The sequence below is a fragment of the Macrobrachium rosenbergii genome, chromosome 39 (genome assembly GCF_040412425.1).
Source record: "Macrobrachium rosenbergii isolate ZJJX-2024 chromosome 39, ASM4041242v1, whole genome shotgun sequence".
Taxonomy (NCBI): domain Eukaryota; kingdom Metazoa; phylum Arthropoda; class Malacostraca; order Decapoda; family Palaemonidae; genus Macrobrachium; species Macrobrachium rosenbergii.
In genome coordinates this window covers 2,897,501-2,923,970 of record NC_089779.1, presented here as the reverse complement: position 1 = coordinate 2,923,970, position 26,470 = coordinate 2,897,501, and the positions used below count along the sequence as shown (strand labels likewise).

The following is a 26,470-nucleotide window of genomic DNA, read 5'->3' as shown; positions in this document are numbered from 1 at the left end:
GGAAGCGAAGGAACCGCTCTTAGTAATTTCTCGTATGGATACTGGAAGCAATTTCCTCTCGCTTCCTGAGTGCTGTTCCGAAAATGTCGTCCGAGGGATTGTTTTTCGTGTGATAAATGCTCTTGTCTGTATATTTATCTTACAATTTGTCATTTTATTTTCCTTGTCTACTAAAAAAATTGCACGTACCTACTAGCGCCATATATATATATATATATATATATATATATATATATAATGTATATACTTATATATATATATATATATATATATATATATATATATATATATATATATATATATATATATATATATATATATATATTGCAACGGCTGGTGACAAGTGGCAGGGCAGAGTGCACTAGAATTCAACAATCACAAATAAATGTTCCCAGCAACATTTACACGACTTGATAGTAAAGCCATACGGTACCGCTGTAAGCTAATCGTTAAAATTAGATCACTTACAAGAAAAAGAATCATAATTAATAGACTAGCAATCTACTTGCCTTATTCACTACAGCCCCCACCCTCCACATCTCAGGCTAAGTACACCTTAGTTTAACCAGACCACTGAGCTGATTAACAGCTCACCTAGGGCTGGCCCGAAGCATTAGACTTATTTTACGTGGCTAAGAACCAGTTGGTTACCTAGCAACGGGACCTACAGCTTATTGTGGAATCCGAACCACATTATAGCAAGAAATTAATTTCTACCACCAGAAATAAATTCCTCTAATTCTTCACTGGCCGACCGGAGACTCGAACTCGGGCCTAGCAGAGTGCTAGCCGAGAATTCTACCGACTCGTCCAACGAGGAACTAATTAGATTTTACCTAAAATTCCTTTACAAGGTTTGACTATAAATCCTATAGTACATATGTCACACATGATACAGGGATTTCATGTGCAACAATATCTTTGGGTTGGGATATTTTAAGAATGACAGTTGTTTACTAATCAGCTTAAATTCTTGGTGCAAATATCTTAGAGAGCAAATTAAACACCGCTCTTGAAAATAAGCAGCGGGCTAAACTTTTTCCAAATAAAAAAAGTTAAGTATACCTTAGTTTTACCAGACCACTGAGCTGATTAACAGCTCTCCTAGGGCAGGCCCGAAGGATTAGACTTATTTAACGTGGCTAAGAACCAATTGGTTACTTAGCAACGGGACCTACAGCTTATTGTGGAATCCGAACCACATTATAGCGAGAAATGAATTTCTGTCACCAGAAATAAATTCCTCCAACTCTTCATTAGCCGGCCGGAGAGTCGAACTCGGGCCCAACGAGTGCAAGGCCACAACTCTACCGACTCGCCCAAGGAAGAGCTATTAAACTTTTTCCAACTAAGATAATATTGCATCTGGAAGAGTGAACATAGGATAATGTAGAAGTGGGTTTTCTGTTGACCTTCAATTTACTCTCTGTGTCATTATGGATGACACAGCACACAGAGTGGTTAGAGGCTACACGCGGTCTCCAGACTTTTGTTACAGAGTTATATGACTAAAGAGTTTAATTATTACTGATGCATATTAATGGCTTTACTGTTATTTGAGCCGCGTTTAAGATTCGTTTACTAATTGGGTGAAAATACGACGCTTCGGGATGATGCATTCCTTCACTGTGAATGCAGAGATAATGTTCTTTCGAGCGACATGAAGCAACGTGACACCAAAAATAAGCATGTCATGAAGAGGAAAATATATAAAAAAGGCATTTTGAAGAGAGGAAAGGAAAGAAAAAAGTGCAATAATAAGGAAATATTTAAAAAGAATATATGAACCGTCTTGGTGAGAAGTCATTGATGGAGGAGAACACACGGTTGCATCACTCATTACAGTTACTGGCTCAGCACCACTGCGGCACAATTTATTCATTCATATCATTAATGAATGTAGGAATCGAATCACAGATCAGTTACAGCCGCGTCGTGGGTTTACTTTCTTACTTTATCTGGGCAATATTCAGTTTTATTATCGTAAGTATAATTTCCTCAAGATTCAAGAACTTACCATCCGTCTCAGTATTCAGTATGTACTCATACAGGACATGACACCCTCAGTAATTACGGCTTCACGCTTCTTTAACAGAGTAATAAGCGACCAATTGGATCATAATTTCAACACACATGGATGTGAAACAATGCACAACACGACAGGAAGTTGCTTTCCAACCACCTGTCGGTCATGGAGATTTAAATGAAATACCTGATATTAGCCTCGCTAAGAATTACACAACGCCGGCACCTAGAATAGAAGCATATTGTAGATAAAATGCTTAAAGAAAATTCCATTGAAATAAAATAACCCAAGAATGTTTCATTGTAAAAATACCTATTGTGAGATTCAAATTTACATTCTGCATCATATAGAACCTAATTTCCCCTTCCTAGAAAGACCAGCAAAATGTTAAACTTCCAACTCTGAGGGGAAACGAAGCTTATGAATCAATATTGTTCGTGTTTCATGCGTTCAACTGACGTCTGCTCAACTGACTGTTAATTAATGGGCACCCGTGGATTCGTGGTATTCTTCTGGCCCAGCTAAACAGCCGAACGACAATTCTTAGAGGAGGAATTTACAGTTTAGTACACTCCTCCCCGCCCCACAAAATATAATAGACAGCCCAGCAGGTAAAGAATTACAACAATAATCATTACGTGACGTCATTTGAGCGGGCGGTTTTGGAAGACAGAAAAGACAGGGAAAGAAATAAGCATTCTCCCTTTTATATAATACACAGTTCTTCCAATATCGTGGAAAATTAAATAGACTTGATTATTCACTGGACAAATAAAAGTCATTCCTTACAAAAACTTTATGGTGAAAATTAAATACTGTATTGTGTAGTAAATGCAGCTCTTAAGCTGATGTCTAGTATTTGGAGTGCATGAGTAAGCTGTATAGTTATTGAGAGTATGGCAAGAAAACCAAAGCTTGGCTGAAGAATGCTTTGGATTGCCTAAAGTTATCTACATATAGAAAGAAGATGGTATGATTGTCATGCCATTTCAGATCTCATGTTTTGCTGATGTTGGAAGGCAGTTCCCCGTTATAAATGTTACGCGGCTCAGTTTGTTGCTATGATATTTTAAGCAACAGAAGATTTCCTACTCTGGTATCCTCTCTAATCCACTCTTCATTATACTCTGGAGCCAAACCCCAATTTTTTTTTTTACAGTAGTCTCACAGCAAATACTACGTTCCCTCCATGAAGCCACCACCTACTGTAGACACAAATTGAGTCAAACTTACTGATAACTTCAGTTCTTCATTCCGGCTCCATACTATGCACAAATGTTCAAAAGTGCTTTTTTTTTTTTTAGCAGAAACTGGGGAAAATTCCTGTGGATCAGGGGCCATGTATTGCTCACACATTACAAACACCTTTGCTTGTCATGACTTGGCATACCTGTGCTACTGCTCTGTACCTTTCAGATTGATTGGGTTTGGGCTGTATCATTAGGGAAGCCTTGGCAAATTACAGACTGTGTAGTCCACAGACATGGTTTCTTTCCTCCTCTTTAGCAGGTCAAGGGACACCTCTCTTTCCCTTCCCTTGCTCTTTTTGTCCTAGGAACCTGTAATAAAAAAGAAAGACCCCTGCTGTCACTCTCCATCATTATAGTGCGTACAACATAATATATAGACAACAGAAGATGATGAATGCCTTTTTCAGAAACAGCATTGAAATTAAAACTTTTTTCTGCAATAACGCCATGGACTGTCCATCCAACTGACTCGCAAACCCACGAAAACGCTGAAAAATACAAGAATTACCCAACATAAAGTTAGTACTACAAGAATTACCCAACATAAAGTTAGTACAGCCATGGTTTGGCTGGTGAGTGTATCAGCATACCATCACAGCAAAGGCCCAAGAAGCACATTTTTGTTTTAGGGTATACCAGAAATTTACAGCAGCTTGTGCAGTTTTGTGGGCCAAGCTTTTACAGTATAAATTCTCTATTTTTACAGTTGGCTCCCTTGTTATTATGAAATTTCTGCCCTTAAGGTTTGATCTGCTTGACTTTGCATCCAAGAATGTTGACACTTTGATTAGCTTACTTTCAAGTACCAGAGGTCCTTGATTCCCTTGACTGCAAAGCAATGGGCCAGTCTTTGTGTCATTACTATGGCTGTGATGCTTGTTTGTTCAGAAGAGGCTACAATGCCACTTTATTCTTTAAACGCTTTCTGTTTATATATTGTTTATTAATTTATTCCACATCTGATTCTGCTCATATCAACTCTTTTATTCTGTTTTCTTTTAGTCTCGGGTATGAGAATCCTATTGGTAAAAGGTTTGCCATGATAGTCGGCATTTTGGAATGTTTTCTATGTATGTAAGCACCATATGAATAAAATTGGTACTGAAAAGAGCTGTCTTTCAATGTAGATATTAAGAAAGAGGTCAGTGAAAAACTAATGCAGAACCACTGTGTGAGAATCAGCAGCATAAATATTATTAATTTTATGGTAGTCCAAAAAGACAAGAAAACTAGTCATGAGGAAATGGACTAAGGCCCTTTTAGAGTTTGACAGGACATGATGACAGATGAAGGGTATGAACATATCGTCCAGTTGTGTTAAGCCTTGTTACTCAGTGTGTTTATTTTTCATGAAAATAAGGCAATCCTAGGTGAAGCCAGTGCTTCTGTTGATAAGAAAACACATCTCTCACTTGTACGTTGATCCTAAAATTTTCGTGGATGTGTTTATTAGCCTCAAGTAGCCTCAAGTATGGGGATTAACCGTCATTCTTCAACTCTCTGGATATGCAAACGAACTCTGAAAACCTCATCTGGCAAAGGAGGGATTTGCCTCTTCACTCTCCCCGCTAAGTGACCTGTCTCTTGAGCAGTTCAGGTGTTATTCGTCCCTTCAGTTACTTGATATCTTATTTCAGTTTTACGTCTATACATTAATTTATATCCATATTTTGATAAACACATACATACACACATACATATATATATATTATTTATATATTTGTATAGCTTAATTTATCTCTTCCTTGAACCACTTGTTACTATTTTTCATGCTGACCAGGTTTATTGTAAAGTAGTAGTTGTCTTTCTTTCATTGCCAAGAAACTTGAAACCTTTCCCGTAGAGTAAATCGTGAGATTGTCTTTTACGAAATATGCAATGAACCAAATATGTTTTATTTTCCGATTGTGGCTATGCTGACCCCATCTTCTAACGGGAACAGAGACTAGAGGATATAGGAGTAAGTAAAGAACGTGACTCGTCTGTTCTGTGCACTGTAGAAACGTCCCGGCACTTACACGTACAGTAGATCTTTTGCAACGGTGGATGTCGTAGTGATTGGAGTGGAGTGTCCCTTCTTCTTCTTCTTCTTCTCTTCCAGATTAATACTTTTGGTCCGGGATGATCGTTTTCATGTTCCCTAGAGCTCTGACTTTCAACCAAATGGAAACAAAGGTTTCCAGATGAATGTTGTTCCACTTAGCTCAACGACCACTCATTCAAGTTTGTTTTCGCTCTCAGTGGCGGTTGTAAGCGTGCATTTGGCACGCCACTTAGAATAACTTTAGAGTCAGCTCTTCTTCTTTTTAAGAGATATTGAACGTATTTCAGTCTTCAGTTTTTAAGTTTACTCCAATTTCTAAGAAGATCACGCTTGCTTGCATTTCTCAGCTTACTGTCGCTTGCTTCTCTGATTTTGAATTGCTTGTCTTATGTTGCCTGTGGAGTGGATGGTAGATTTAGCCTTATTGCAAACATTTTGTATATTGAAGTGCACTCTTAATGTAAAAACACTAGTGACATGAGGGTTACACTCACATTTTGTTCATTAGATTATATATATATATATATATATATATATATATATATATATATATATATATATATATATATATATATATATATATATATGTAATTTATATATAACCAAAGGTTTCTGTGAGAGTGTCTGGACCTGTGCCTTGCTGGCTCGGGGAATACCAAAGGGTGGTTGTGCTAGGTGGTTGAAATGCAAAAGGCATTTTAGGTGACAGAAAAGTGAGTTGGCTTTTTTTTTTTTTTTTTTTTTTGTAAATATAAGGTTTCTGGAATACATGAGAACTGAAATTCCTGTGGAAATGTTTGTAGGATGGGCCTTAAGGGTTGAAAATATGAGGTTGCAAATTGGGACTTTTCATAAATATACTTGAGAAAGAGAAATGGTGAGGAGAAGAGTTTGCTAGATTATGCATCGGTTCAGAGTAGATGGAAGGGCAAGTTGATGAATGTGATGTGAGAAGAGGAGTGGATGAAATTGCATTCAATCATTACTTAATTGAAGCAAAATTTGAGCTATGTTTAATTTAGATAGGAAAGGATGAAAGTTAGGCTTTAAGATAAGATAAGTTAGTTTGGTAAGGAGGGAGTAAAGAATATGAGAAGAAGGTGGATGAAATGTAGGCTTTGGTTAATGGCCCAGTGATTGAAGGATTAGAGGCAGTCTAGTAGAATTCTGTGATAAGCAGACACCAGGGAGTGTTTGTAGCGTATGAATAAAAGCAGTGTGTGGAAGAAGAACTGAATGGATCAGTGAAGGTAAAAAAAGGGGATTATTTAAGGTGTTGCTGCATGACAAAAGATGTCATGTGCAGGATGAATAGGAGCATCAAGAAGAAAGTAAGAGGAAAAAAGGCAGGTAGAAGAAATAGAGAGGTTAAGGTAACCAAGAACTTAGAAACATGAAAAGATTGTCCTACAGGGAAATAAAATCAAAGAGAATGGATTCCAGGGCAAAAGATGCAAGTGGGAAGACACTGCCTGAAGTGATTGTCGTTCTGGGCCAGTGGAATGAGTCTTCTGGAGATTTTTGACTGTGGGAGATAGAAGAGAAGCACAGTTGACTGATGCAGAATGAAAAGTGTTGATGTAAGACTGTAAGATTGAGAAGGAGGGCAATTGTAAGGTTGAAAAATGGAGAGATACCAGGTGCTGTGGGATTACAAGAGAGAGGCTGTGGTACAGTGGTGACAAAGTGATTGAGTAAAGGTCCAGGATTTGTAAGGTATGTATAAAGGTAAAGTTGGTAGGGAGCTAGAAATGTAGGAGCATAACATGACTTGGTATTCCCGAGTGTGTGGTAGGATTTTGAGAAATTTAGATGAAATAAGGATAATGGAAGAAGGGTGTGGATTTAAACAAGGAAGAGACGTGTGTGTGGACTGTTCCTGTATAATATGTGACATAGGAAGAACTGAAATTGCGAGAAATATGAAGACAGACAGCAGTGGCATTATGTAGTTCAGAGGACATACCAAGTGTTTTCAGCTGGTTTGGTCATGTGGAAAGAATGCAGAGGGCGTCGGGGAATTAAAGGTGCTGCTGCTTAGCGTCCTGTGTACAGTAGGTGTGTGAAGTGGATAATGTGGAAGTTTCCCACTTGGCTTCATTAACTATTCAGTAGTTCAAGGAGGTATATGATTATGAGTGACTATGATGCTTTTTCTCTAGAGTCGACACATGTCAGAAGAAACAGGTAAGTGTTGAATACAATATACATACATACATATATGTATATACATATATATTATATATACATGTACTATATGAACATATATACATATATGTATATATATATATATGTATATATATACATACATATATAATGTATGTGCGTTCGTACGTCATGTCAATGTTTGTACTAGTTCGATGATGTCTTTGAAGTGTGGCTGATGATTTTTGAGTTCTTGGCTCATTTCACCAATGTACTTTGTTTCCGTTTCAAATGCATGGCGTGTTGTAGAATTTCCAAAAAAGACATTCTTTGTCCGGTGTTTTAAGTAAATTTTATGTAGTATATTTGTTATAATTATCGTAATATTAACAGCGTAATGAGGTATGTGTTGCAATGTTACAGAATGAGCGTAGAAACCCGCACTCTGCAAATTTTTGTAAACTATTATGTTTGTGCCCAAATCCTCTCAATTTTCCAACATTCCGATACTGGGCGTCCTTCATTACCTTACCTTACAGACCTTACAGTTCGTTCGGGTTGCCCCAGGTCCCTCGGTGTGAGGCACCTAGAGCTATTTACCAAATGCACAAGACTATATCGTTTTTTCAGTGACACGATCCCGTACATAAAATGTCTCCTGATTGTCAATGTTCCCTCTTCTTGATCAGAAAAAGGAGATCGTGGAAGCTGACCATTTTTAAGCAAACTCGTTACCTTCTCATAAATAGCTGTGGTCTCTTTCCTTTCAGCGGGAGGTACAACTTAGGTCAATAAATTCTCAGGTAAACGGTGTCTCTAAGAGGGACCAGTAGCACCTGACGTTATGGGTTACTGGCTCCACAGTCAATCGCCAGCTACTAATTTTATTTTTCCCTCCTCTTGACAGCTGAATTTCTAGTGTCTCGCAGATGTTTCATTTGCTATGTGCACTGATACAGGAGTGATGGAGTATTATGATGAATTTATTCGAAGTAAATAATCATGTACGGGCATTAGGGGACGGTAAGCATTATTTTGTTTCTTAGAAAGGTTTGCATGGAAGACAAATTGTGCTTCAGCAGCAAAATAAACCATTCTTGCAAGTAGTGACCACCTTGTCGGGTCGTCTACTCTTACCGTACGATTCGTCTCGATGCCATTTGAAAAGAGATGCCGTCGTTTGATTGAATATGAGGAGACCCTCTGGCTATCAATATTGGCCTCTTGCTGTTGTCGCTAAAGAATCTCCAGGAAAATACGCTGTCACTGTGGTTCCTGACACAAACTTCTACTCTCCATATACTTCTATCCGAAATGACGAAGATCTGACGCCTTACGAGGAGCGAGATATTTTTGTTCTAACTACAAAAAGCTAATGAATAGCGGAGTAATTGATCTTTTGTATGAAATGAAACATTTCGATCTTTTTTAAGGCACATTGTAATGACTGTTTTCCTATAAATTCCCATTTTGTCATCGTGCTTTACAGTTTAACCCATTACTCCTATTATCAGTGCTCATTAAGTCCTGGAAATAATGGCAGAAGGTTTACGGATGTATAACTTATCTGATTCAGATTAGGGGAAATCCTGCGCTTCCGTAACGCCATTTTAATATTGCAGAATATCCGGAGGACAGCGACCCAACTCTCCTGCCGTGCACCATATGCAACAGGACCTTCAACCCACAAGCTCTCGAGAGGCACAGGAAGGTCTGCGAGAAGCTCTCCAGCAAGCGCAGAAAGGTAAGAGACGCAAAGACCGCGAAAAACTATCCATTAGCTCTCGCCTCTATAGCTGTTTTTCGTGATTCCGAGTTGCACAGGTTTGGTAGTCTATTAGAGCGCCCCTTCCTTTTGTCACCCCTGTTTCGCAAGTGTGTCGCCTGGGACAGCTGCCTTTGGCTCTTGCGATACCTAATTTTGAACAACAGTTGTGGGCTTCACTTCTCTAACGGAATGTTACCCCTCATTTGCAGTTTTAGATCCTCACAAAGTTTTGTTTTTTTTAATCTTGACATAATTCCTTAAAATTAGGTCAGATGAGGTATGGTCTCGTTTTCAGAACCTTTCCTTTGCTGAAACTTCCTAACTAGAGAGAAGGGAACACTTTAGCAAGCGGGTATTTTGCATAAAAATGGATATTAAGATAAACCGTAGTAGCCATTTTATGGTAAAAGGCTCATTTCCCTAAGTTATTTTACAATGCAGGTTAAACGAAGAGTTGTACGTATGAAATTCATGAATGACGTGTCTTTTTTGACTCTGAGGGGAAATGCACTTAGAAGGTTCCCAAATAATGTTTAAAAGTTTCTCACTAATAGTTGTCACTTCTGTTCCTGAATCAGGCGTTCTTCCACAAAAATATGGTCCATGCAAGTGTTTCTTAGATCTAACCAATATTACGTCTTGAACTATCCTTGGTTTTGAAGTATGATCATTCTGATACATCGACGATTAGGTGATCGTTTAGCCTTTTTCGTAATAAGTCACTTTCATCACCTGCGGTAGCCTACTGAAATGTGGACACGGCCTACGTGCTTGACGAGTGTGATGTCCACTGTCGGCATTGTGTTGCGCACTTACTTGTGCATTTGTTAGACCGACCACAAGATATTCGTTTGATTTTCAATAAAGTGTTATTCAGGGACGTGCAGTTAGTTGCCTTTGGAGGAGGTAAATGTAATTTGGGATAGATATGGACCAAGATATTTGAACCGAAGAGAATATGGTAATTTTCTCTATTTGACTCTAACTTCTTTTTAATGTCGTGTTATCACTGATAGGCCTATGTCATGGGTTTTATGACTGTGATTTTGTTTTAAAATCATGAGATTCGTTGGTAATGAGGGAAGTATGACCTCTTTGTGCTTGTCAGTTAGAATTTCGTCTAAGCATCTCGTTGAAAAATTATTTCTAAATTGTCACACATAACTGATCCTGTTGTTTGATGTGCACTCATTAGTTCTGAAGACCTTTAATTAGTGTCAATTTGTCAATTGTTTTTGCTTGCTCACATTTGAAACACGATACTCTTCAGACAGTTACAGGTTCCCCTTTTGCCATACTACGATAGCATGTCAACCGGTTTGCTGTTTTCCTTTGGTGAACTCATGTCTTGATTTGGCAAGAGCAGATTTGGTTTGGGCAAGGAAGAGGATGTGTGGCTCAGCCGTCCCTTATGGAACAGTTGTCTGAGAAGAAGCGGGAAAAAGGTGTATGTGGCATATGCATAGCCGTAGTGAATAGTGAAGCAATTCGGTGAGAGCAACCAGACGTTTTATGACAATGGTGAAATTTGTGGTACAACATGTTGAGAGTGACTGGTTTGATGTGAAAGTGAGCCTCGAACAAATGAAACCCTTCGTTGGCCGAGTCAGTTGAGCTTCAGACTGTCACTCGATGGGCCGGAGTTCAATTCCCCCGGCCGGCTGATGAAGAAGTTAGAGGAATTTATTTCTGTTGATAGAAATTCATTTCTCAGTATAATGGTTCGGATTCACAATAAGCTGTAGGTCCGTTGCTAAGTAACCAATTGGTTCTTAGCCATGTAAAATAAGTCTAATCCTTCAGGCCAGCCCTAGGAGGCTGTTAATCAGCTCAGTGGTCTGGTAAAACTAAGGTATACTTAACTTTTAACTCGAACAAATGTGTGTTTTCTCCCAAGTATACCTTAGTCCTACCAGACCACTGAGCTGATTAACAGCTCTCCTAGAGAGGGCTGGCCCGAAGGATTAGACCTATTTTACGTGGCTAAGAACCAATTGGTTACTTAGCAACGGGACCTACCTACAACTTACTGTGGAATCCGAACCACATTGTAGCGAGACATGAATTCCTGTCACCAGAAATAAATTCCTCTGATTCTTCATTAGCCGGCTGGAGACTCGAACTCGGGCCTACCGACTCGCCCAACGAGGAACTGTGTTTTCTACCAATTGCTATTCACATAATCAGCTGTGAATAGAGCGATGAGAGAGGGCAGAGAAAGGTTAATTGGAGGCGGGAAGTTTGGAATGAGAAAAAGGGGGTCATGGATCGGCTTATATATATATATATATATATATATATATATATATATATATATATATATATATATATATATATATATATATATGCGTGTGTGTGTGCATCTATGTTTGTTTATTTTTCAAACAGTGATACACGTATATAAATACGTGCTTGAGTCCGTCCTTGTGCATGCGGAAGGAGACAGTTGTGGGCATACATACATCGAGAGGTCAGCGAGTGAATGAGTTGGAGAATGATCAAACTGAATGGCCACCCCATGTCTGACCTTGGACGTACCCCTTCCCCCTCCTTCGTAAGTTCTGTCTCCTTGCCCTTGGGCACAGTGGAACGTCTTGTTTACTTATTGCCCATAAGGGAGAGGGCGGCAGGGAATGGGCAGGATGTCTGAAGAATTCTGTAGTTATTCGCTTCCATTTATCCTTATCAACACAGATATTCCCTTTTTGTTCAATAAGTTATTCTGATTTTTAGAATCTGTGAAAGACGAAAGTTATGGCAAGCGTGGTTTTTTGGCCTCATAGTCAACATAAGGATTAGTCTGAAGGTTTAATCTTCTTGTGAAAGTAATTGAAAGTAATTCTTGGCGTGCCTCGCCAGGTTTTGAACATTATCCGGCTGCGCGTCCTGATATTTCAACAAAACTTACTAACCGTATTTAAAGCCATCTTAGGGCTTAGAGCTTGCATGCTGAAAATGAAGTTTTTGTCTTTTAATATATATATATATATATATATATATATATATATATATATATATATATATATATATATATATATATATATATATATATATATATAAAATGGTATTTCGTTTACCGTATGACAGTGAACCCGTTGCTCTTTGAAAATTGTTATAATCTTATTCTCTTGTGTCATTTGATGCTATTACAAACACATATACGATTCAGTGAGAGCTTATATAACTCTAAATCATCTCTAATGAAGATCCCTGAGTATTCTAGTAGCCTATTACCGTGTCACTTTCAACATCTTTCGTGGTTTGCCATCCATCTTCTAATCGCCATTAGTTTAAAGCTTCATTTAGATTTCAGCCTTTGTGTAACAGAAAGTCGAACCAAATATCAGACCATCTCTGCTATTCCAGAGGTCGTCTCTTGTCACAGCGTCAGTAAAGCTAGCAATCTCGACCGAAGTCTTGTTGGCTAAGCAAGAAATCGTCTCCCAAGTTTGAGTAAAGAGACCTAACGCTTTTTCTGAATCCCTCCTCAGACCTTCAATTCTACGAAGCAGCGAGTGGATGGGCTTGACATCCCGCCGTTGATTCCCACCCGTGGGAGGTCTCCCGAGAGCAAGGCACAGCAGGCTAAGAGCAAGTCCAAATGGCGCGAGAAACACCGGGAGTTCCTTATGGCCATACGCGCTGCCAAGGGTATGCCAGGTAAATGGTTCTAGGATCAGTGAGAGAGAGAGAGAGAGAGAGAGAGAGAGAGAGAGAGAGAGAGAGAGAGAGAGAGAGAGAGAGAGATATTTTGTTACTAACTGTAGATCCCACAGTCGTAGATCATCAGGAAAACTAATCTTGTGATTCAGTTTCTATGCGTCTGAAAGACTGCGTTTAGTCAGTAGCGGATCCCGGGGGTGGGGACCACTGGGCACGTACCATGAAAAACAATGACAAAATGATATTGAAATTTAGATAAACAACATAAATGACAAATATACAAATGGGAAGAAATTAAAAATCTGTTATAGAAATATATATATTTATGTATTATATATATATATGTATATATGTATATATACATATATATGTATATATACATATATATATATATATATATATATATATATATATATATATATATACATATATATACATACATACATACATACATACATACATCAAGCGAGAAGGCGGACAGGAATACTCTTGAATAGTCATTAATGTTACCTGTCGTAATAATAATGTTTTTGTTTTGTTTTTTGTTTTTGCGTCGTACTGACAGGTTGGCTCCTTCCCTAGTCACTTTTATTGATTTATTTATTTGTTTCCTTAACGTAATTTAAAATGTTAGTGTTTTAAAATATAAATACTTTAAATAGTTTTTTTACTTGTCTTTTATATGTTCTGTTTGCTTCCAATTACCTGCTCAGTGTTTAGCCTGTTCCGCGGTGTCCATTGTGGAAAATTTCCCTTTTAAGTCGATTGTCGTTTTTTGTGTTCTGATTTTGCCTTTGTATATTTTTTCTGTAATTTTTATTGTCAGTGCTTTTTGTGTTTTTTTTAATTCTAGAACCCCTGATGATGTAATTATGGATTGTGAAACGTTGGGAATAAACATGTTATCAATGGCTATTCAAAAGTATTCCTGTCCCTTGAGATAGATAGATATACATTTATATATACATATATATATTATATATATGTATGTATGTATGCATGTATGTATGTATGATATGAGAGTTGGTGCCCTACCCAAGAAATTGTTCTGGATCCGCGAGTGTGTGTGTAGTGAATGAACGGTGTTGTCAGAAAATCGTCTGGCTAGGACTCATGTCTGGGAGAGCTCTGCCAGCAGAACTGGCGGTAAATAGAGTGAGATAAATAGTAAGGTACATAAGAATAAAGCTTAAATCTCAAGGCCGGTCACAGCACGCTGCTTGATAGAAATGGAAAATGGACAATTAGTTACGATTGTGGTTGAAATGAAACCCTGGTTCAGCTTTATCTGAATAGGCAGTTTCTTGATTGTCACTTTTATAATCGACTTTTAGCGTAATGTTTTGTGATTGTCACTTTCATTTTACGCTTTCAAGCAACAGAGCAGTGTGGAGACCGCTGTCTTCAACCCCCCTCATCGCGCGAGCACAGACCCCCATCAAAACTCGATGGCGTTTGTCAGTTGAGTAAGTCCAACTCTCTCTTCCAGATGACGAGCACGGGAATGATGGTCCTCCAGCACCCAACATCCCGTCCGACTATGTGCAATGCCCGCAGTGCGAACGCCACTTCGGCCCCAAAGCCGCCGACCGCCACATCGAATGGTGCAAAGAAAAGGCGACTCGGATGCCCAGGTCGCCCGCCAATACCCAGGCAGCTGAACGACTCAAAACGAGAACGAAGGTCAGTGTTATCTTTTTTCTTTCCGTGATGCAGAAAAGTTGTTTGTCGATCAGTCAGTCTTAGGTGGAGCTAGTCCTGTGCCACCAGGGTCGCATCTTCATTGAGACCCGATTGTGGCGCGCGAGAGATTATAGGTGGCCCGTGTGATCTTCAGGGCTCGGTACAGCCAAGCCGAGAGAGCGGGGGCGTAGTGCAAGGTTGGTATCCATTGCCATTCAGTCTTAAGGATGAGTCTTACTTTTCAGTAAGGTGCTACCTAAAAATTCCAACGATCAGGATCTGTGACCCGTTTAACAAAAATGTTCCTTTCTCTTTTATTTGACTTCAACTTGGCATTTGGTTAAGGGTGACTTCAGTTACCTTTTTCAGACCGTTTACTACATCACTTTTGTTTTGCAGAATTTTAGTAATCCCATGTTATAAATTTATTTTTTTTATTAGTAATTTGTAACGCAGTGGAGCTTAGAAGCTGACATTGAACCGATCTATTCCTTGTTCTCATGAGATGTGTAATGAGAAATAATTATGGCTTATTTGGCGTCGGAAATGAAACTTCATTCATTTCTACCATAGAGCGTCGCCCCATGAAAAACTTCAACTTACCTTTCTTGACGAAACGTTTGGCTATTTAGAAAGAAAACGCTGTCGTCAGTAAAATCCTTCCTTTTCGAAAAGAAAGCAACCTTGTCATAGGGCAGTTTCCCTTCGCTAGGCATAAGTGTATCAAGTTGGCTACATCCACTAAATTATAAAATAGATCAGCAGTTTCACCTAAGTGTTAATTGAATTTGGAAAGGAAACGAGAGTAATGAATCTTCAGTTCTAGAATCAAGTCCAGGTGACACCAGGATTATTAAATAGAGTACAGGGTTACTCCGTCCCGGCGTTACTGTGCATCTTTGGGACGTAGCTGAATGCTTGGACGCTTACCGTAGAAGAGAGCCAGTTATGTACTCCTGAGCTAAAGGATACGATTATGTCATTTGATTGCCATTTGGCTAATGCAGAAGCCATGGACATTGTCGGGTCGAGATTAAAAGATAAGTATACCTTAGTTTTACCAGACCACTGAGCCGATTAACGGCTCTCCTAGGGCTGGCCCGAAGGATTAGACTTATTTTACGTGGCTAAGAACCAGTTGGTTACCTAGCAACGGGATCTACAGCTTATTGTGGAATCAGAACCACATTATACCGAGAAATGAATTTCTATCACCAGAAATACATTCCTCTTAATTCTTCATTGGCTGGCCGGAGGCTCGAACTCGAGCCTAGCAGAGTGCTAACCGACAACTCTACCGACTTATCCAACGAGGAACAGTGAGATTAAGAGACGAAAAACAAAGATTTGTATCCCCACAGGTACAAATACCAATTCTAAAAGTAAAATGTATTTTCCCTAGGTATACGAACTGTGAATAAGTTTCATACTGCAATATGAAAATGACGTTTGAAAAGTTCGCCTCTGCAACGCTGCGGTGTTGCTGCTGGTACACGATTCATTGTGGACCTGACACTAGTCTCACTGCCTCTGCCCTTTGACTTACTGTTGCAGGAGAAACTTAGAATGATCCCTTTTTTTTGGCAGAATAAAGAATATAAGTTTGGACACGTTTCATTTACGCATTTGCACGTGCGTTATACTTGCGTATGACAAAGATAATTCTGTGTTGGCTTTTCGTTATTTTCTTTTCTGATCTGTTATTCAGATGTGCATCTCCCAGACGCATCTGAACTAATGTTCTGACGTAAAAACATTGCCTCCCGACCGGGTAACGATAGCTGCCAATTTTATAATTGCACCTTACTGCAGTTGATATTTGAAACGAATGATGAATACGAATTCCAGTCACTATTATACGGCTGTTACTTTTATTTCACAGTTTAGTAGAAAAGACGTTAATCTCTGGTGTAACACTGGTTCAGCACAAACAGTAAAAAATCAAATGTGTGTGTGATGCTTAATGGACGCTTTCTCCGGACTTGTGCACCGGCCCGGTGGACGCAATGGCAAAGGGACGTGTGTGTGTGTGTGTGTGTGTGTGTGTGTGTGTGTGTGTGTGTGTGTGTGTGTGCAAGAACTTCTGTTCGTTTGTTTGATTCTCCAAAAGATGCCTGTGATTCACCCCGACTGTTAAGCACTATTTTTCATGGTCGTTTCAGCCACTTAGAACTTATTTATTCTCGTTATTATCTCAAATGCGACTGTTTATTTAATACTTCCTCACTTCTTTGTCCACCTGAGTTTAGCTACCGGAGACATTAATTCATTCTCTCTCTCTCTCTCTCTCAAACAGGCCCTAATGAATAGATGCATATATGCCATACACTTATACTTATAAGATAACGTTGGTCATTACCATGAGGGAGGTCAATTGACAGTACATTTCTTTCCATCTGCCTCTCTTAATCTTGCTTTCACTTCACCTAAGAAAGTATGTGTGTGTGGTTTGTATGCTATATATAGATACAGTATATATACAGTAAATATATGTATATGTATATATATATGCTGTACATACATACATACATACGTTAATGAGCAGGTTTTTCTTGAGAACAAGGCGACACTGTGCCACTGCGACGTTGATCATTGAATGACAGAATACAGTATTACGAGCTCTTGACTGAGTGTAGGAAATGATCTTAACGGTCAGCCGCTCGTTGTACCTTGACGAGGAAGGAGACGTGAGCGTTTATAGCTGACAGTTTGCCTGAAAATATTCCCTTCTATGTTGCGATAAAATGCAGCTGGTGGGAGTCCTTGTAGAAAACGATGCTGGATGGCCATTCACACTATCTAGTCATGCAGCGCCCGAGCAGATTGTGCCGAATAATGTCTTTGTTGGGTATCACGTCCATTCTATTTCTGTTTGTTCTAACACTGTAGTTTAGTCTTTCTGCGAAGCTGAACCGCTCGGTTCCCTAATAAGTTGACCAGTAGTCCTTCCAGGAGCGGATTTTGACTCACAGAAAAGTCTTCCTCGGAAGGTGAAGCAACTAGATCACGTATGGATTTTGGGTGAGTGAAATGGGGTTCCATAGCACCTCTTTTTGGTCCCCTTTTGTAAAGACGGGCGAATCAGTGCGCAGTGGCACGCAAGATTGTTTCGCCCGCGTTCGATTCTCCGGCTGGCCGGTGAAGGATTAGAGGAATTTATTTCTGGTGGTAGAAATTAATTTCTCGGTATAATGTGGTTCGGATTCCACAATAAGCTGTAGGTCCCGTTGCTAAGTAACCAATTGGTTCTTAGCCACGTAAAATAAGTCTAATCCTTCGGGCCAGCCCTAGGAGAGCTGTTAATCAGCTCAGTGGTCTGGTTAAAACCAAGGTATACTTAACTTTTCGACCGTTTTCCTAAATAGAAGCCGATGAGAGGATCAGCTTCCTCGGCCAGGCTCGATAAGAAAGAGAAAGAGGCGGAAGGGGAAAGAATGGCCTCTTGATCGATCGGAGGTTTTGAGTGTCACAGAACCACGCAATCGGATAGTTATACCTCATGGGAGGGCATAGCCCGACAGGTGTTACTAGGCTGTCTGATAGGAGGTGATCCTTTCCCTGAGGTTCATGGAAAAGTATCTGATGTGGTGCTTACAGAAAAGTGGGTGGCAGGCGGCTCACCTCGCCACACAGGAGAAGAGGACTACATTACATGTATGGGCGGGGCAGTTGATCAGTGAATACTCTTGGATTCGCTCCTGTCCCGAATGCAAATGAAAGTCTAAGGTCCCCAAATAAGAGCAGTGCATTATTCCAAGCAGGAACAGTAACTAAGGCCAGCGTGAAGCTTAAGTAACTTTGAACACTTCCTGTAATTTGACTCTTAACAACTCGTGAGGTCATTTATCTTTTTAGTTCTTATGTATAAAAAAATATTCTAATCTCGGGAAACTTACTAGACTCATAACCGATTTGACTCGCTGCCGAATCATGGTGGTTCGTGCCGAATAATAATAGTGGTAGTTGAATTCGAAGTGGACTTGGACTTCAGCGGTGATGGGTGGACAGACTGTGTCCCCCTCGTTGGACTTTGAGGTGTGGTCGAGTCACGGCTTGAATATTCTCTGCTTCGTGTCGAGTTAAGGGAGGAGCTTCCTGATGTGAGATCATCCCAAGGAGACGGCGCCAGCACGGCACGAAACGAATGGCATCTTCTGCCGAGAACGTGATTGTAGGTTTTTACTGGGTTTAAAAAGATAGAGTAACCTTTCCACCTTTCTCGGTAGGAGTATTTAAAGGCATTCTTAATGATGTCTTAAGAAATTTACTAGGAGAGTGATATCCATATGCTCTTTATGCTCTTGTTACTTTAATGCAAGGAGAATCACATGATTATTGCATCATTTCGTTAGCATTTCATAATAACTCCTTCTCTTGCATATCACACACACACAAACATATATATATATATATATATATATATATATAAGGAATAGGTAGACCAGTACTTGAGGAAACATTCATTATTGCGACTAGTTTCGAGGTTCTAACGTACCCCGTCATCAGGCATCTAAAAATAACAAATAAATACAATGAAAGAAAAAACACTCACTAAAATCAAATAAAATTAAACACATCAGAACGAACTACCAAGAATGAAAATTGAACAGTAGCCTACCGTTTAACCTATAAAAGGCAAATACAAAGATAGTTACAGAAGATAGACACAGAAATAAAAACAAAGGAACTCAACTGACCGTTCATTATTGCAGAATGATGGTTTTTCTCTGTTGGAACATAATGTTTCAATTGTGGTTAGCCCCACATCACTAGACCGACTGGCTAATATAGAAAGAGAGTCTGTACTCAGAGGCTGGTCATGCTGATGGGAGTGCTCACGAATGGCACTAAATGCTTGTTTGTTAAGTGGCCTGTTTGTTCTAATTGATCGGCCTAGGTGTTCAAAGGTGTTCAGACGCTTTGATTTACCAATATAAGTTGCATTACAGCAACTACATGTATACTTACAGACTACAGATGACTGTAGGTCTTTGGGCACCAAAGACGTGTCTTGGAACTTGAAAAACTTTTGTATTACATTCTTAGGCCTGAATATGACTCTGAGACTAACTTGAGGGTAAAATTCCAATAATGATTTATGTAAACTGTTTCTCAAGGAAAAGATTTCACCCACGTAGGGCAAGGAAAAATAAATAGCTTTGTTTACTGTCACTTTTGGGGGACGTGGACAATAGTTTTTGGAGTTGTTAACCAGTGTATGTGTCAGTAAATTTAGCACCGAATCCATTATGAAAATGAATATCTTTGATACAAGAAAACTCAAAATGTAAGCTAACATGCCCTAGTCACTAAAGTTTTCACTAAGTTCCTCTTGAAATCAATGGGTATAGAAGACGAAAATTTGGTTGAGAGTCCTGTGAAAGTTGGCTTTCTATACACCTCTGTCATCTACATAGCGTCTGTATAGGAGAGGTTTGAAAGATACAGGACATTCGTTTAACCATCTAGACTCATGCTATGCAAGAAAGGCATTAGCTAATGGTGAGGCAATACGTACATGATTAAAAATCCCACAAAATACACACACACACACACACACACACACACACACACACATATATATATATATATATATATATATATATATATATATATATATATATATATATATATATATATATATATATTTCAGTAGCTGTCGTGTTGCCTGCTAACGACTCATTAACGTGACGTCACGTGCGCTAGGGAGTCTAAGGCTCGTGGGCTCAGGACCTGAATCATTACCATTATCATTAATATTAGAATAGTTTAGCTAGACCACGGAGCTGACTATCAGCTCTCACAGGGCTGGTCCGAAGGATTAGAATGAAATAGGTCTAGGACAGAGGCCAAGCACTGGGAAAAAGTAGTTATTCAACGTGGTGATGGATGAAAATTAATTTTTTTTAAAACCTTCACGAAGGCATATGCTTTTACACGGGAATACACGCACATATTAATACATTTACTGACGTATGCATACACACACAGTAATGATAAAATTCAGAATAAGTTTTTTTGTAATTCATTAAACTCCCTAAGGTGTTTGGTATTTTCGTTATTTACTTATTTATTTTCATATTTTATCAATTAAATAACAGTTCTTTATGAATATTAAAATTGGAACGACTGAAAATGTATAAGATTCTGACAAAATTTTCCTGATCGATTTATTTCCAAAAGTTGACAATCGCTGTTAGTTATATTTTGGACATTCGCGCAACACATGTTTAACTGTTATTGTCAGTCTGCATAGTGAGCACTCGGGAGCTGGGTTATGTGGGCTGTCCATGAAGCGTCCAATGTGTCAGACGATTATGGCCTATTCTCTCTCTCTCTCTTTCTGTGATGAACTCCATTTTCCAACAAAGGATTATGTTTCAATTTATTATATATAGGTTCCTCATTCCATATATTTTGCCATTTATTTACAGTGATTGTTTCCATATCTCTTATACAGTCACTAATAGGGATGTTTACATTTGCTCTTGTCATGTGGACTGCTAAGATCTTTGGCTGCTTTTTCAGACTCTTCATTTACCTTAATCCCTACATGGGGCGGATCCAACATATTTTTACATTTTTACCATTATTAACAATTTGTGGAGTTCAAACCTAATCTGCTGTGCAATACTTCCTTTATAATTTTGATGGCTAATGCGACTGCACACAGCTCTGCTGTGAAGACTGAGGCATTACTAGGTAAAGAGAATTGATGTCTTGTCTTGGGATGTAGCTGCATATCCTACTCCGTGTTGTGATTTAGACTCATCTTTGTATATCTCGTAAGGTGAACTTTTTCGTCTTATATGATCTATGGTTTTTTGTTTATGGTGTTCTGGGGTATGCGGGTGACTTTTTGATAAATATTTCAAGTGAGTTCAAGTCTTTATTCGTAGTCCAATGGGGGTGCCATTTTACTGTTGAAGATACTTGGGAAAAGTAGAGAATGATTGTTTATAAATATATCCCTTAGATCAAGTAGATTTTTTGTTGGCGAATCCCTTGTTTTAATTCTTAATGCACTTTTAATTGTCATGAATTCTTTATGGCGAAACAGTGGCAGTCCGTCACATACAACTTGTACAGGGAATGAAGGTGTGGATCTAAATGCTCCCGTGCATATTCTTAGTCCTTCATTGTGAACTGGGTCTAATGTTTTCAGTGCTGCTTCTGACGCTGAACCATATATCTCACTTCCGCAATCAGTGATTGATAACACTGTTGCTTTATACAGTATAGTAAGAGTATTTCTATCAGCTCTCCAGTTAGTGTGTGATAGTTTTTTTTTTAATTAGAATGAAAGCTCTTTTGCATTTTGATTTTATGTAAGTTATATGGGGTTTCCAATTCAGGTGTGTATGGAATGTTCATCCTAAAAAATCTGCAGTTTGGCTAATTGGTATATTATAGTTTTTAATTCTATTTCTTCACCTTTTTTCCAATGTTTATTTTTATAAAACATGACAGCTTGAGTTCTTCTATGGAAAATCTAAAGCCTACAGATGAGGCCCATTCATCTATTTTTGTTATGGTTTTATTAATAATTGGTTCTGCATGCTATATGCGTGATGCTGTATAATATATGGCAAAATCATCCATATAGCAGGTTACTTTTAATTCCGGCCGGTAGCATGTTACCGATGTCATTAATTGCTAATGCAAACAGAGTACCACTAAGCACACTCCACTGTCAGGTGGGAATGTTTTGGGATAAACGTTATCCATTCTCACCTGGAAAGTGCGGTCGGGCATAAAGTTTTTAATAAACTTAAGAAGATGGCCGCGTATGTTATTATGATGTAATGCTTTTAATATTGCATACCTCCATGTAGTGTCGTATGCCTTTTGGGTGTCAAAAAGGACAGCTATTGTAAATCGTTTTCTTTCAAATCTCATAGGTATGTGGTTTTCCAAAATAGACAGGGAATCTAGTGTAGATCTATTAGCCTACGTTGTGAACCAAAGTGTGTGGGAGTCGGAATCTGATTTTCGCGAATGCGCCGCGTGTCGTGCACTCGCCATTCCCTCCAACAATTTGCATAAACAACTTTTTAAAGAGATTGGTCTGTAATCATTCACATTACTAGGGTCCTTTCCAGTCTGTGTATTGGAATTGTTATCGCATTTTGCCATTCATCTCCAAACAAGTTTCGGAGCCATAAATGATTGTCAAATTTTATTAAGTCTGATTTTGCCAAAGGTGGTAAGTGGCAGGTCATTTCAAAGCAAATATCGTCGCCTCCGGGAGCAGAATTACTCCTGTTCAGGGTAACATATTCCAACTCTTCCATGTTGAATTTCTTATTATAATATATATCTTCCTTTGTCTTATATTGTGGAGAGTATGGTTTTGGTTCATTACTTAATAGGGATATTATTATGGGATAATGATCACTTGATAGGGTCATCACGTGTTTTCGAATCTAGTTTGTCGTATATTACTTAATTATGGACATATGTTGCTGTTCCTAAGTTATTTTCATTTTTCTTTGAGGTTGTGGCTAGTAGGTATTTACCTATATTTGGAACAAGATTCCCTACATGTATTGTATACGTGTAATCATTGGTTCGTATTCACTTATAAGTCGTTGGACTTCTCCTAAGTGCATTCTCATTAATAATCCACTTAGATTCCATTGAATTATGTAACGATTGAATGGTGTGATATGAGAGTGGTCAAATTACTCTGAATTATTGAAGCTGACATTTTCTTAAATTTGTATTTTTGAAGGTCTTGATTCGTTTTTTGTTGTAGTTTGTACTATTTTGATTTAATTTATCCACTTTGGTGTTTTAGAATATTATCTACAACACTGATATGTATATCTCTGTAATATTCCAAGTGTTCAATTCATGAAATTCCCTAAAGTGTTGGTTAGGCTCTCTTTAGTCATAGCTTTATTTCTGTGGCTCACTTATATAAAGCTTTTACTGCAACCACACGTATCTAAATGGTCATTAGTTCGTTGATTTACCTTGATTTTTCTCGTGGCGCCTCTAACTTTCATCTATATTTTGGTTTTCCATTTTATCTGAACTTTGTGATTCTGCTCCTAGAGGTACCTATTGTCACTTTGGGAGAGAGGGGAATGTTTGATTCGGTGCCACTTTTAAGGTCATCCTATTTCTGCCCCGTAGCTTTTGGCGAGGTTGGCGGGTTGCTTTTCTCTTTAGAGTTTGTGTTATCACATTCTTGTGATTTTTTTTCTTCTTCGTCTTCCTTTACGTCATCGTTCGTATCGATTTCCGGTAGAGAGGTAAATCAGTTGTCCACTGTGGCAACTGTCGTTGGTGTCCGAAATTTCCTTGGAAGAGTTCTTTTCATCTTGTATTTTGGTCTTTCTTTATTTCTGTTATGATTCATTTCAGTCCTGGTATTGTTCGATTTTGAAGTACCTGCATACCTCAGTTTCTTGGGTGGGTCATTCAGTCCTCTCGCTTCCAGCTCTAACGTTGCTTCCCTGATCGATATTCCAATCCGTTTTGCAGTAGTTTCAAGTTCAGTGTGGTACATATAGAACTCACGTGTTTTAGATCGGTATGATGCGTGCTGGTTGGCCACAGTCCCAGCGCGTTTGATGTTCTTGCGAACTGCAGTGTTTTATGTTCTGGGAGACAGAATGCCACCCTGAATCACGCCAGACTTGACTTCAAGTGGATCACTCAGACACCCACCAACCATCGCTTTACAAGATGTGCCCTCATGCATGTTCATGATAACTGTCACAAACACACGAACTTAATCCCGGGTTAGTAAATGACACCCGAGGGTGCCGTTTTACCGATTTTGCTATAAAAAGAAATAGCTACATTTTCTACAAGGAATGCGCGTCACTACCGCACAAGTTTAGCTCCCCCGAGAGCAAGAGGAAGGTATAACAATAATACTTTCGTGTCGCATTCTCTAACCGCCTCTCGCCGAATCAACCCCCTTGCACTGAGATAACAGACCGTACAATATAAAACCCAATAACAGTAACACTAATGATACATATAATAACAGTGATAATGAAGCTACAGTAAAACTATGGATGCCGAGGGTTCGCGAATTCCCAGTTCAGAGAGTGATAACCTTTAACCTTTCGGCCTCTTATATATATATATATATATATATATATATATATATATATATATATATATATATATATATATGTATATGTATATGTATATGTATATGTATATACACTATTCGCCAAAAAGTTTTTCACATGCATTTTTAGACGAGAAATTTGGGATAGAATGGTCTGTTCACCAAACTGGTAGTAGTAGTCTTGTGCTACAGAAAAACCTCCCATGGATAAATGTATGTTTCATGAATTAGGAGACGAAATTACACGTTAAAATTCAATACAAATGTCATATTAGTCACAAACAAATAATATACACTAAAATTAGCAGGAAAAAAGTAACGTTCACTTGCTTTTATATTTCACATCTGAAGCTTTTTCTCAGACATAACAGCAAGTCAAACACATGTACATAAATTACAATAACCTTTATTTACATATCTACAGAGTCAGTAGCGGATATGAACACATACATATATATTTATGCACGTATGTATGTGTGTATGCATGTGGCGGCCGCGGTGGCCCACCGTATTGGCGCCATTACTGAACGGCGCAGAGCTCTGCTCATTTTTTTGCGCTCATTTTTGCTACGCTGTGAATAGTTACCAGCTTCTGCTGGTGTCAGAAAATGAAAAAGTGAATGAAGTAGCAGCTTCACCTTAAGAGACTTGCTGGCAAACCTGAACGGTGTGCTCCCTTGGCACGCTGTTCTCTACGAGGTGTAGACATGCTTCTAGTGCAGAGGGGTTTGTTTATTATATATATGTGTGTGTGTGTGATTATAATCAGTTTAAAACGCGATTCTTGTCTACGTATCACCACAGGTGAAAAAAATGAGAGACTGGGTGTACGTCCTGACCGATTTCCGCATTATTTCCAAGCCATTGACAAAGGACTGATGCACAGTGGTAGAAATCACGATATACCAACTGTTTGAGACTACGAATCCACATCTGACAGGCGTCCAAGGGGGAGTGGTGACTAAATTCATTAGTGCTTGTGGTAGAAATCACAGTATACACTCGAGGGACATTACCAACAAACATATATGAAGTCCACACCTGACAGGCGTCAAGGTGAAGGGCAAAAAAACTCATTAGTGCTAGTGACCCGGTACTGTGTTTACAAGTATGATAATTTACACATTTTGCAAATTTCCCTTGACATTATAGGATCAAGTTTATACATGCCTTGAATGATATTCATGTTGTGGCCATAAATTTCTTTTACAAAACCAGATTCAGTGGTATTCCTTTCCAGTGGGTTATTAGGATACACTATCCTTTTTACCCCTTCCCAGTTGTTCTCACTAACATGTACAAATATTCCGCTGTTCACCTGTGAATATGTTACACATTGTTTACACTGTTCAGTTAAAGTTCCTCGCTGGGTGAGCGGGTTCCTTTCTCAGCTACCGCTCTGTTGGTCGCGAGTTCGAATCTCCGACCGGCCAGTGAGGAACAAGAGGAATTTGTTAGAAATTCATTTCTGGCTATAATGTGGTTCGGATTCCACGATAAGCTGTAGGTCCCGTTGCTAGGTAACCAATAGGTTCTCAGCCACGTAAAAGTAAATCTAATCCATCGGGCCAGCCCTAGGAGAGCTGTTAATCAGCTCAGTGGTCTGGTTAAACTAAGACATACTTAACTTCTCTTTTCCAGTGATTTTACCAGTTTGACCAGCATAAAAGCTGTCACAAGACTTACATAGAATTTTTATATTCACACCCTTTAGTATTGTCGAGAGAGTTCTTGATAAGTACACGTTTCATTGTTTTATTGTTCCTAAATGCGACACTAACACCAAAACTCTTAAGAA

General features: G+C 38.8%; 1 protein-coding gene across 19 annotated transcripts in view; it reads left to right on the top strand.

Moving 5' to 3' along the window:
• The window catches only part of LOC136825652 (serine-rich adhesin for platelets-like), a 91,753-nt gene that overhangs the window by 41,318 nt on the left and 23,965 nt on the right, over window positions 1-26,470 (top strand). For 9 of the 19 annotated variants that reach the window (XM_067082312.1, XM_067082328.1, XM_067082313.1 and 6 more), the window contains 4 exons: window positions 5,219-5,236; window positions 9,088-9,209; window positions 12,725-12,893; window positions 14,386-14,579. In XM_067082312.1, the coding sequence (XP_066938413.1) occupies window positions 5,219-5,236; window positions 9,088-9,209; window positions 12,725-12,893; window positions 14,386-14,579 (503 nt within the window). The remainder of the gene's footprint in view (window positions 1-5,218; window positions 5,237-9,087; window positions 9,210-12,724; window positions 12,894-14,385; window positions 14,580-26,470) is intronic. The other 10 variants (XM_067082319.1, XM_067082316.1, XM_067082323.1 and 7 more) reach the window with 2 other exon arrangements.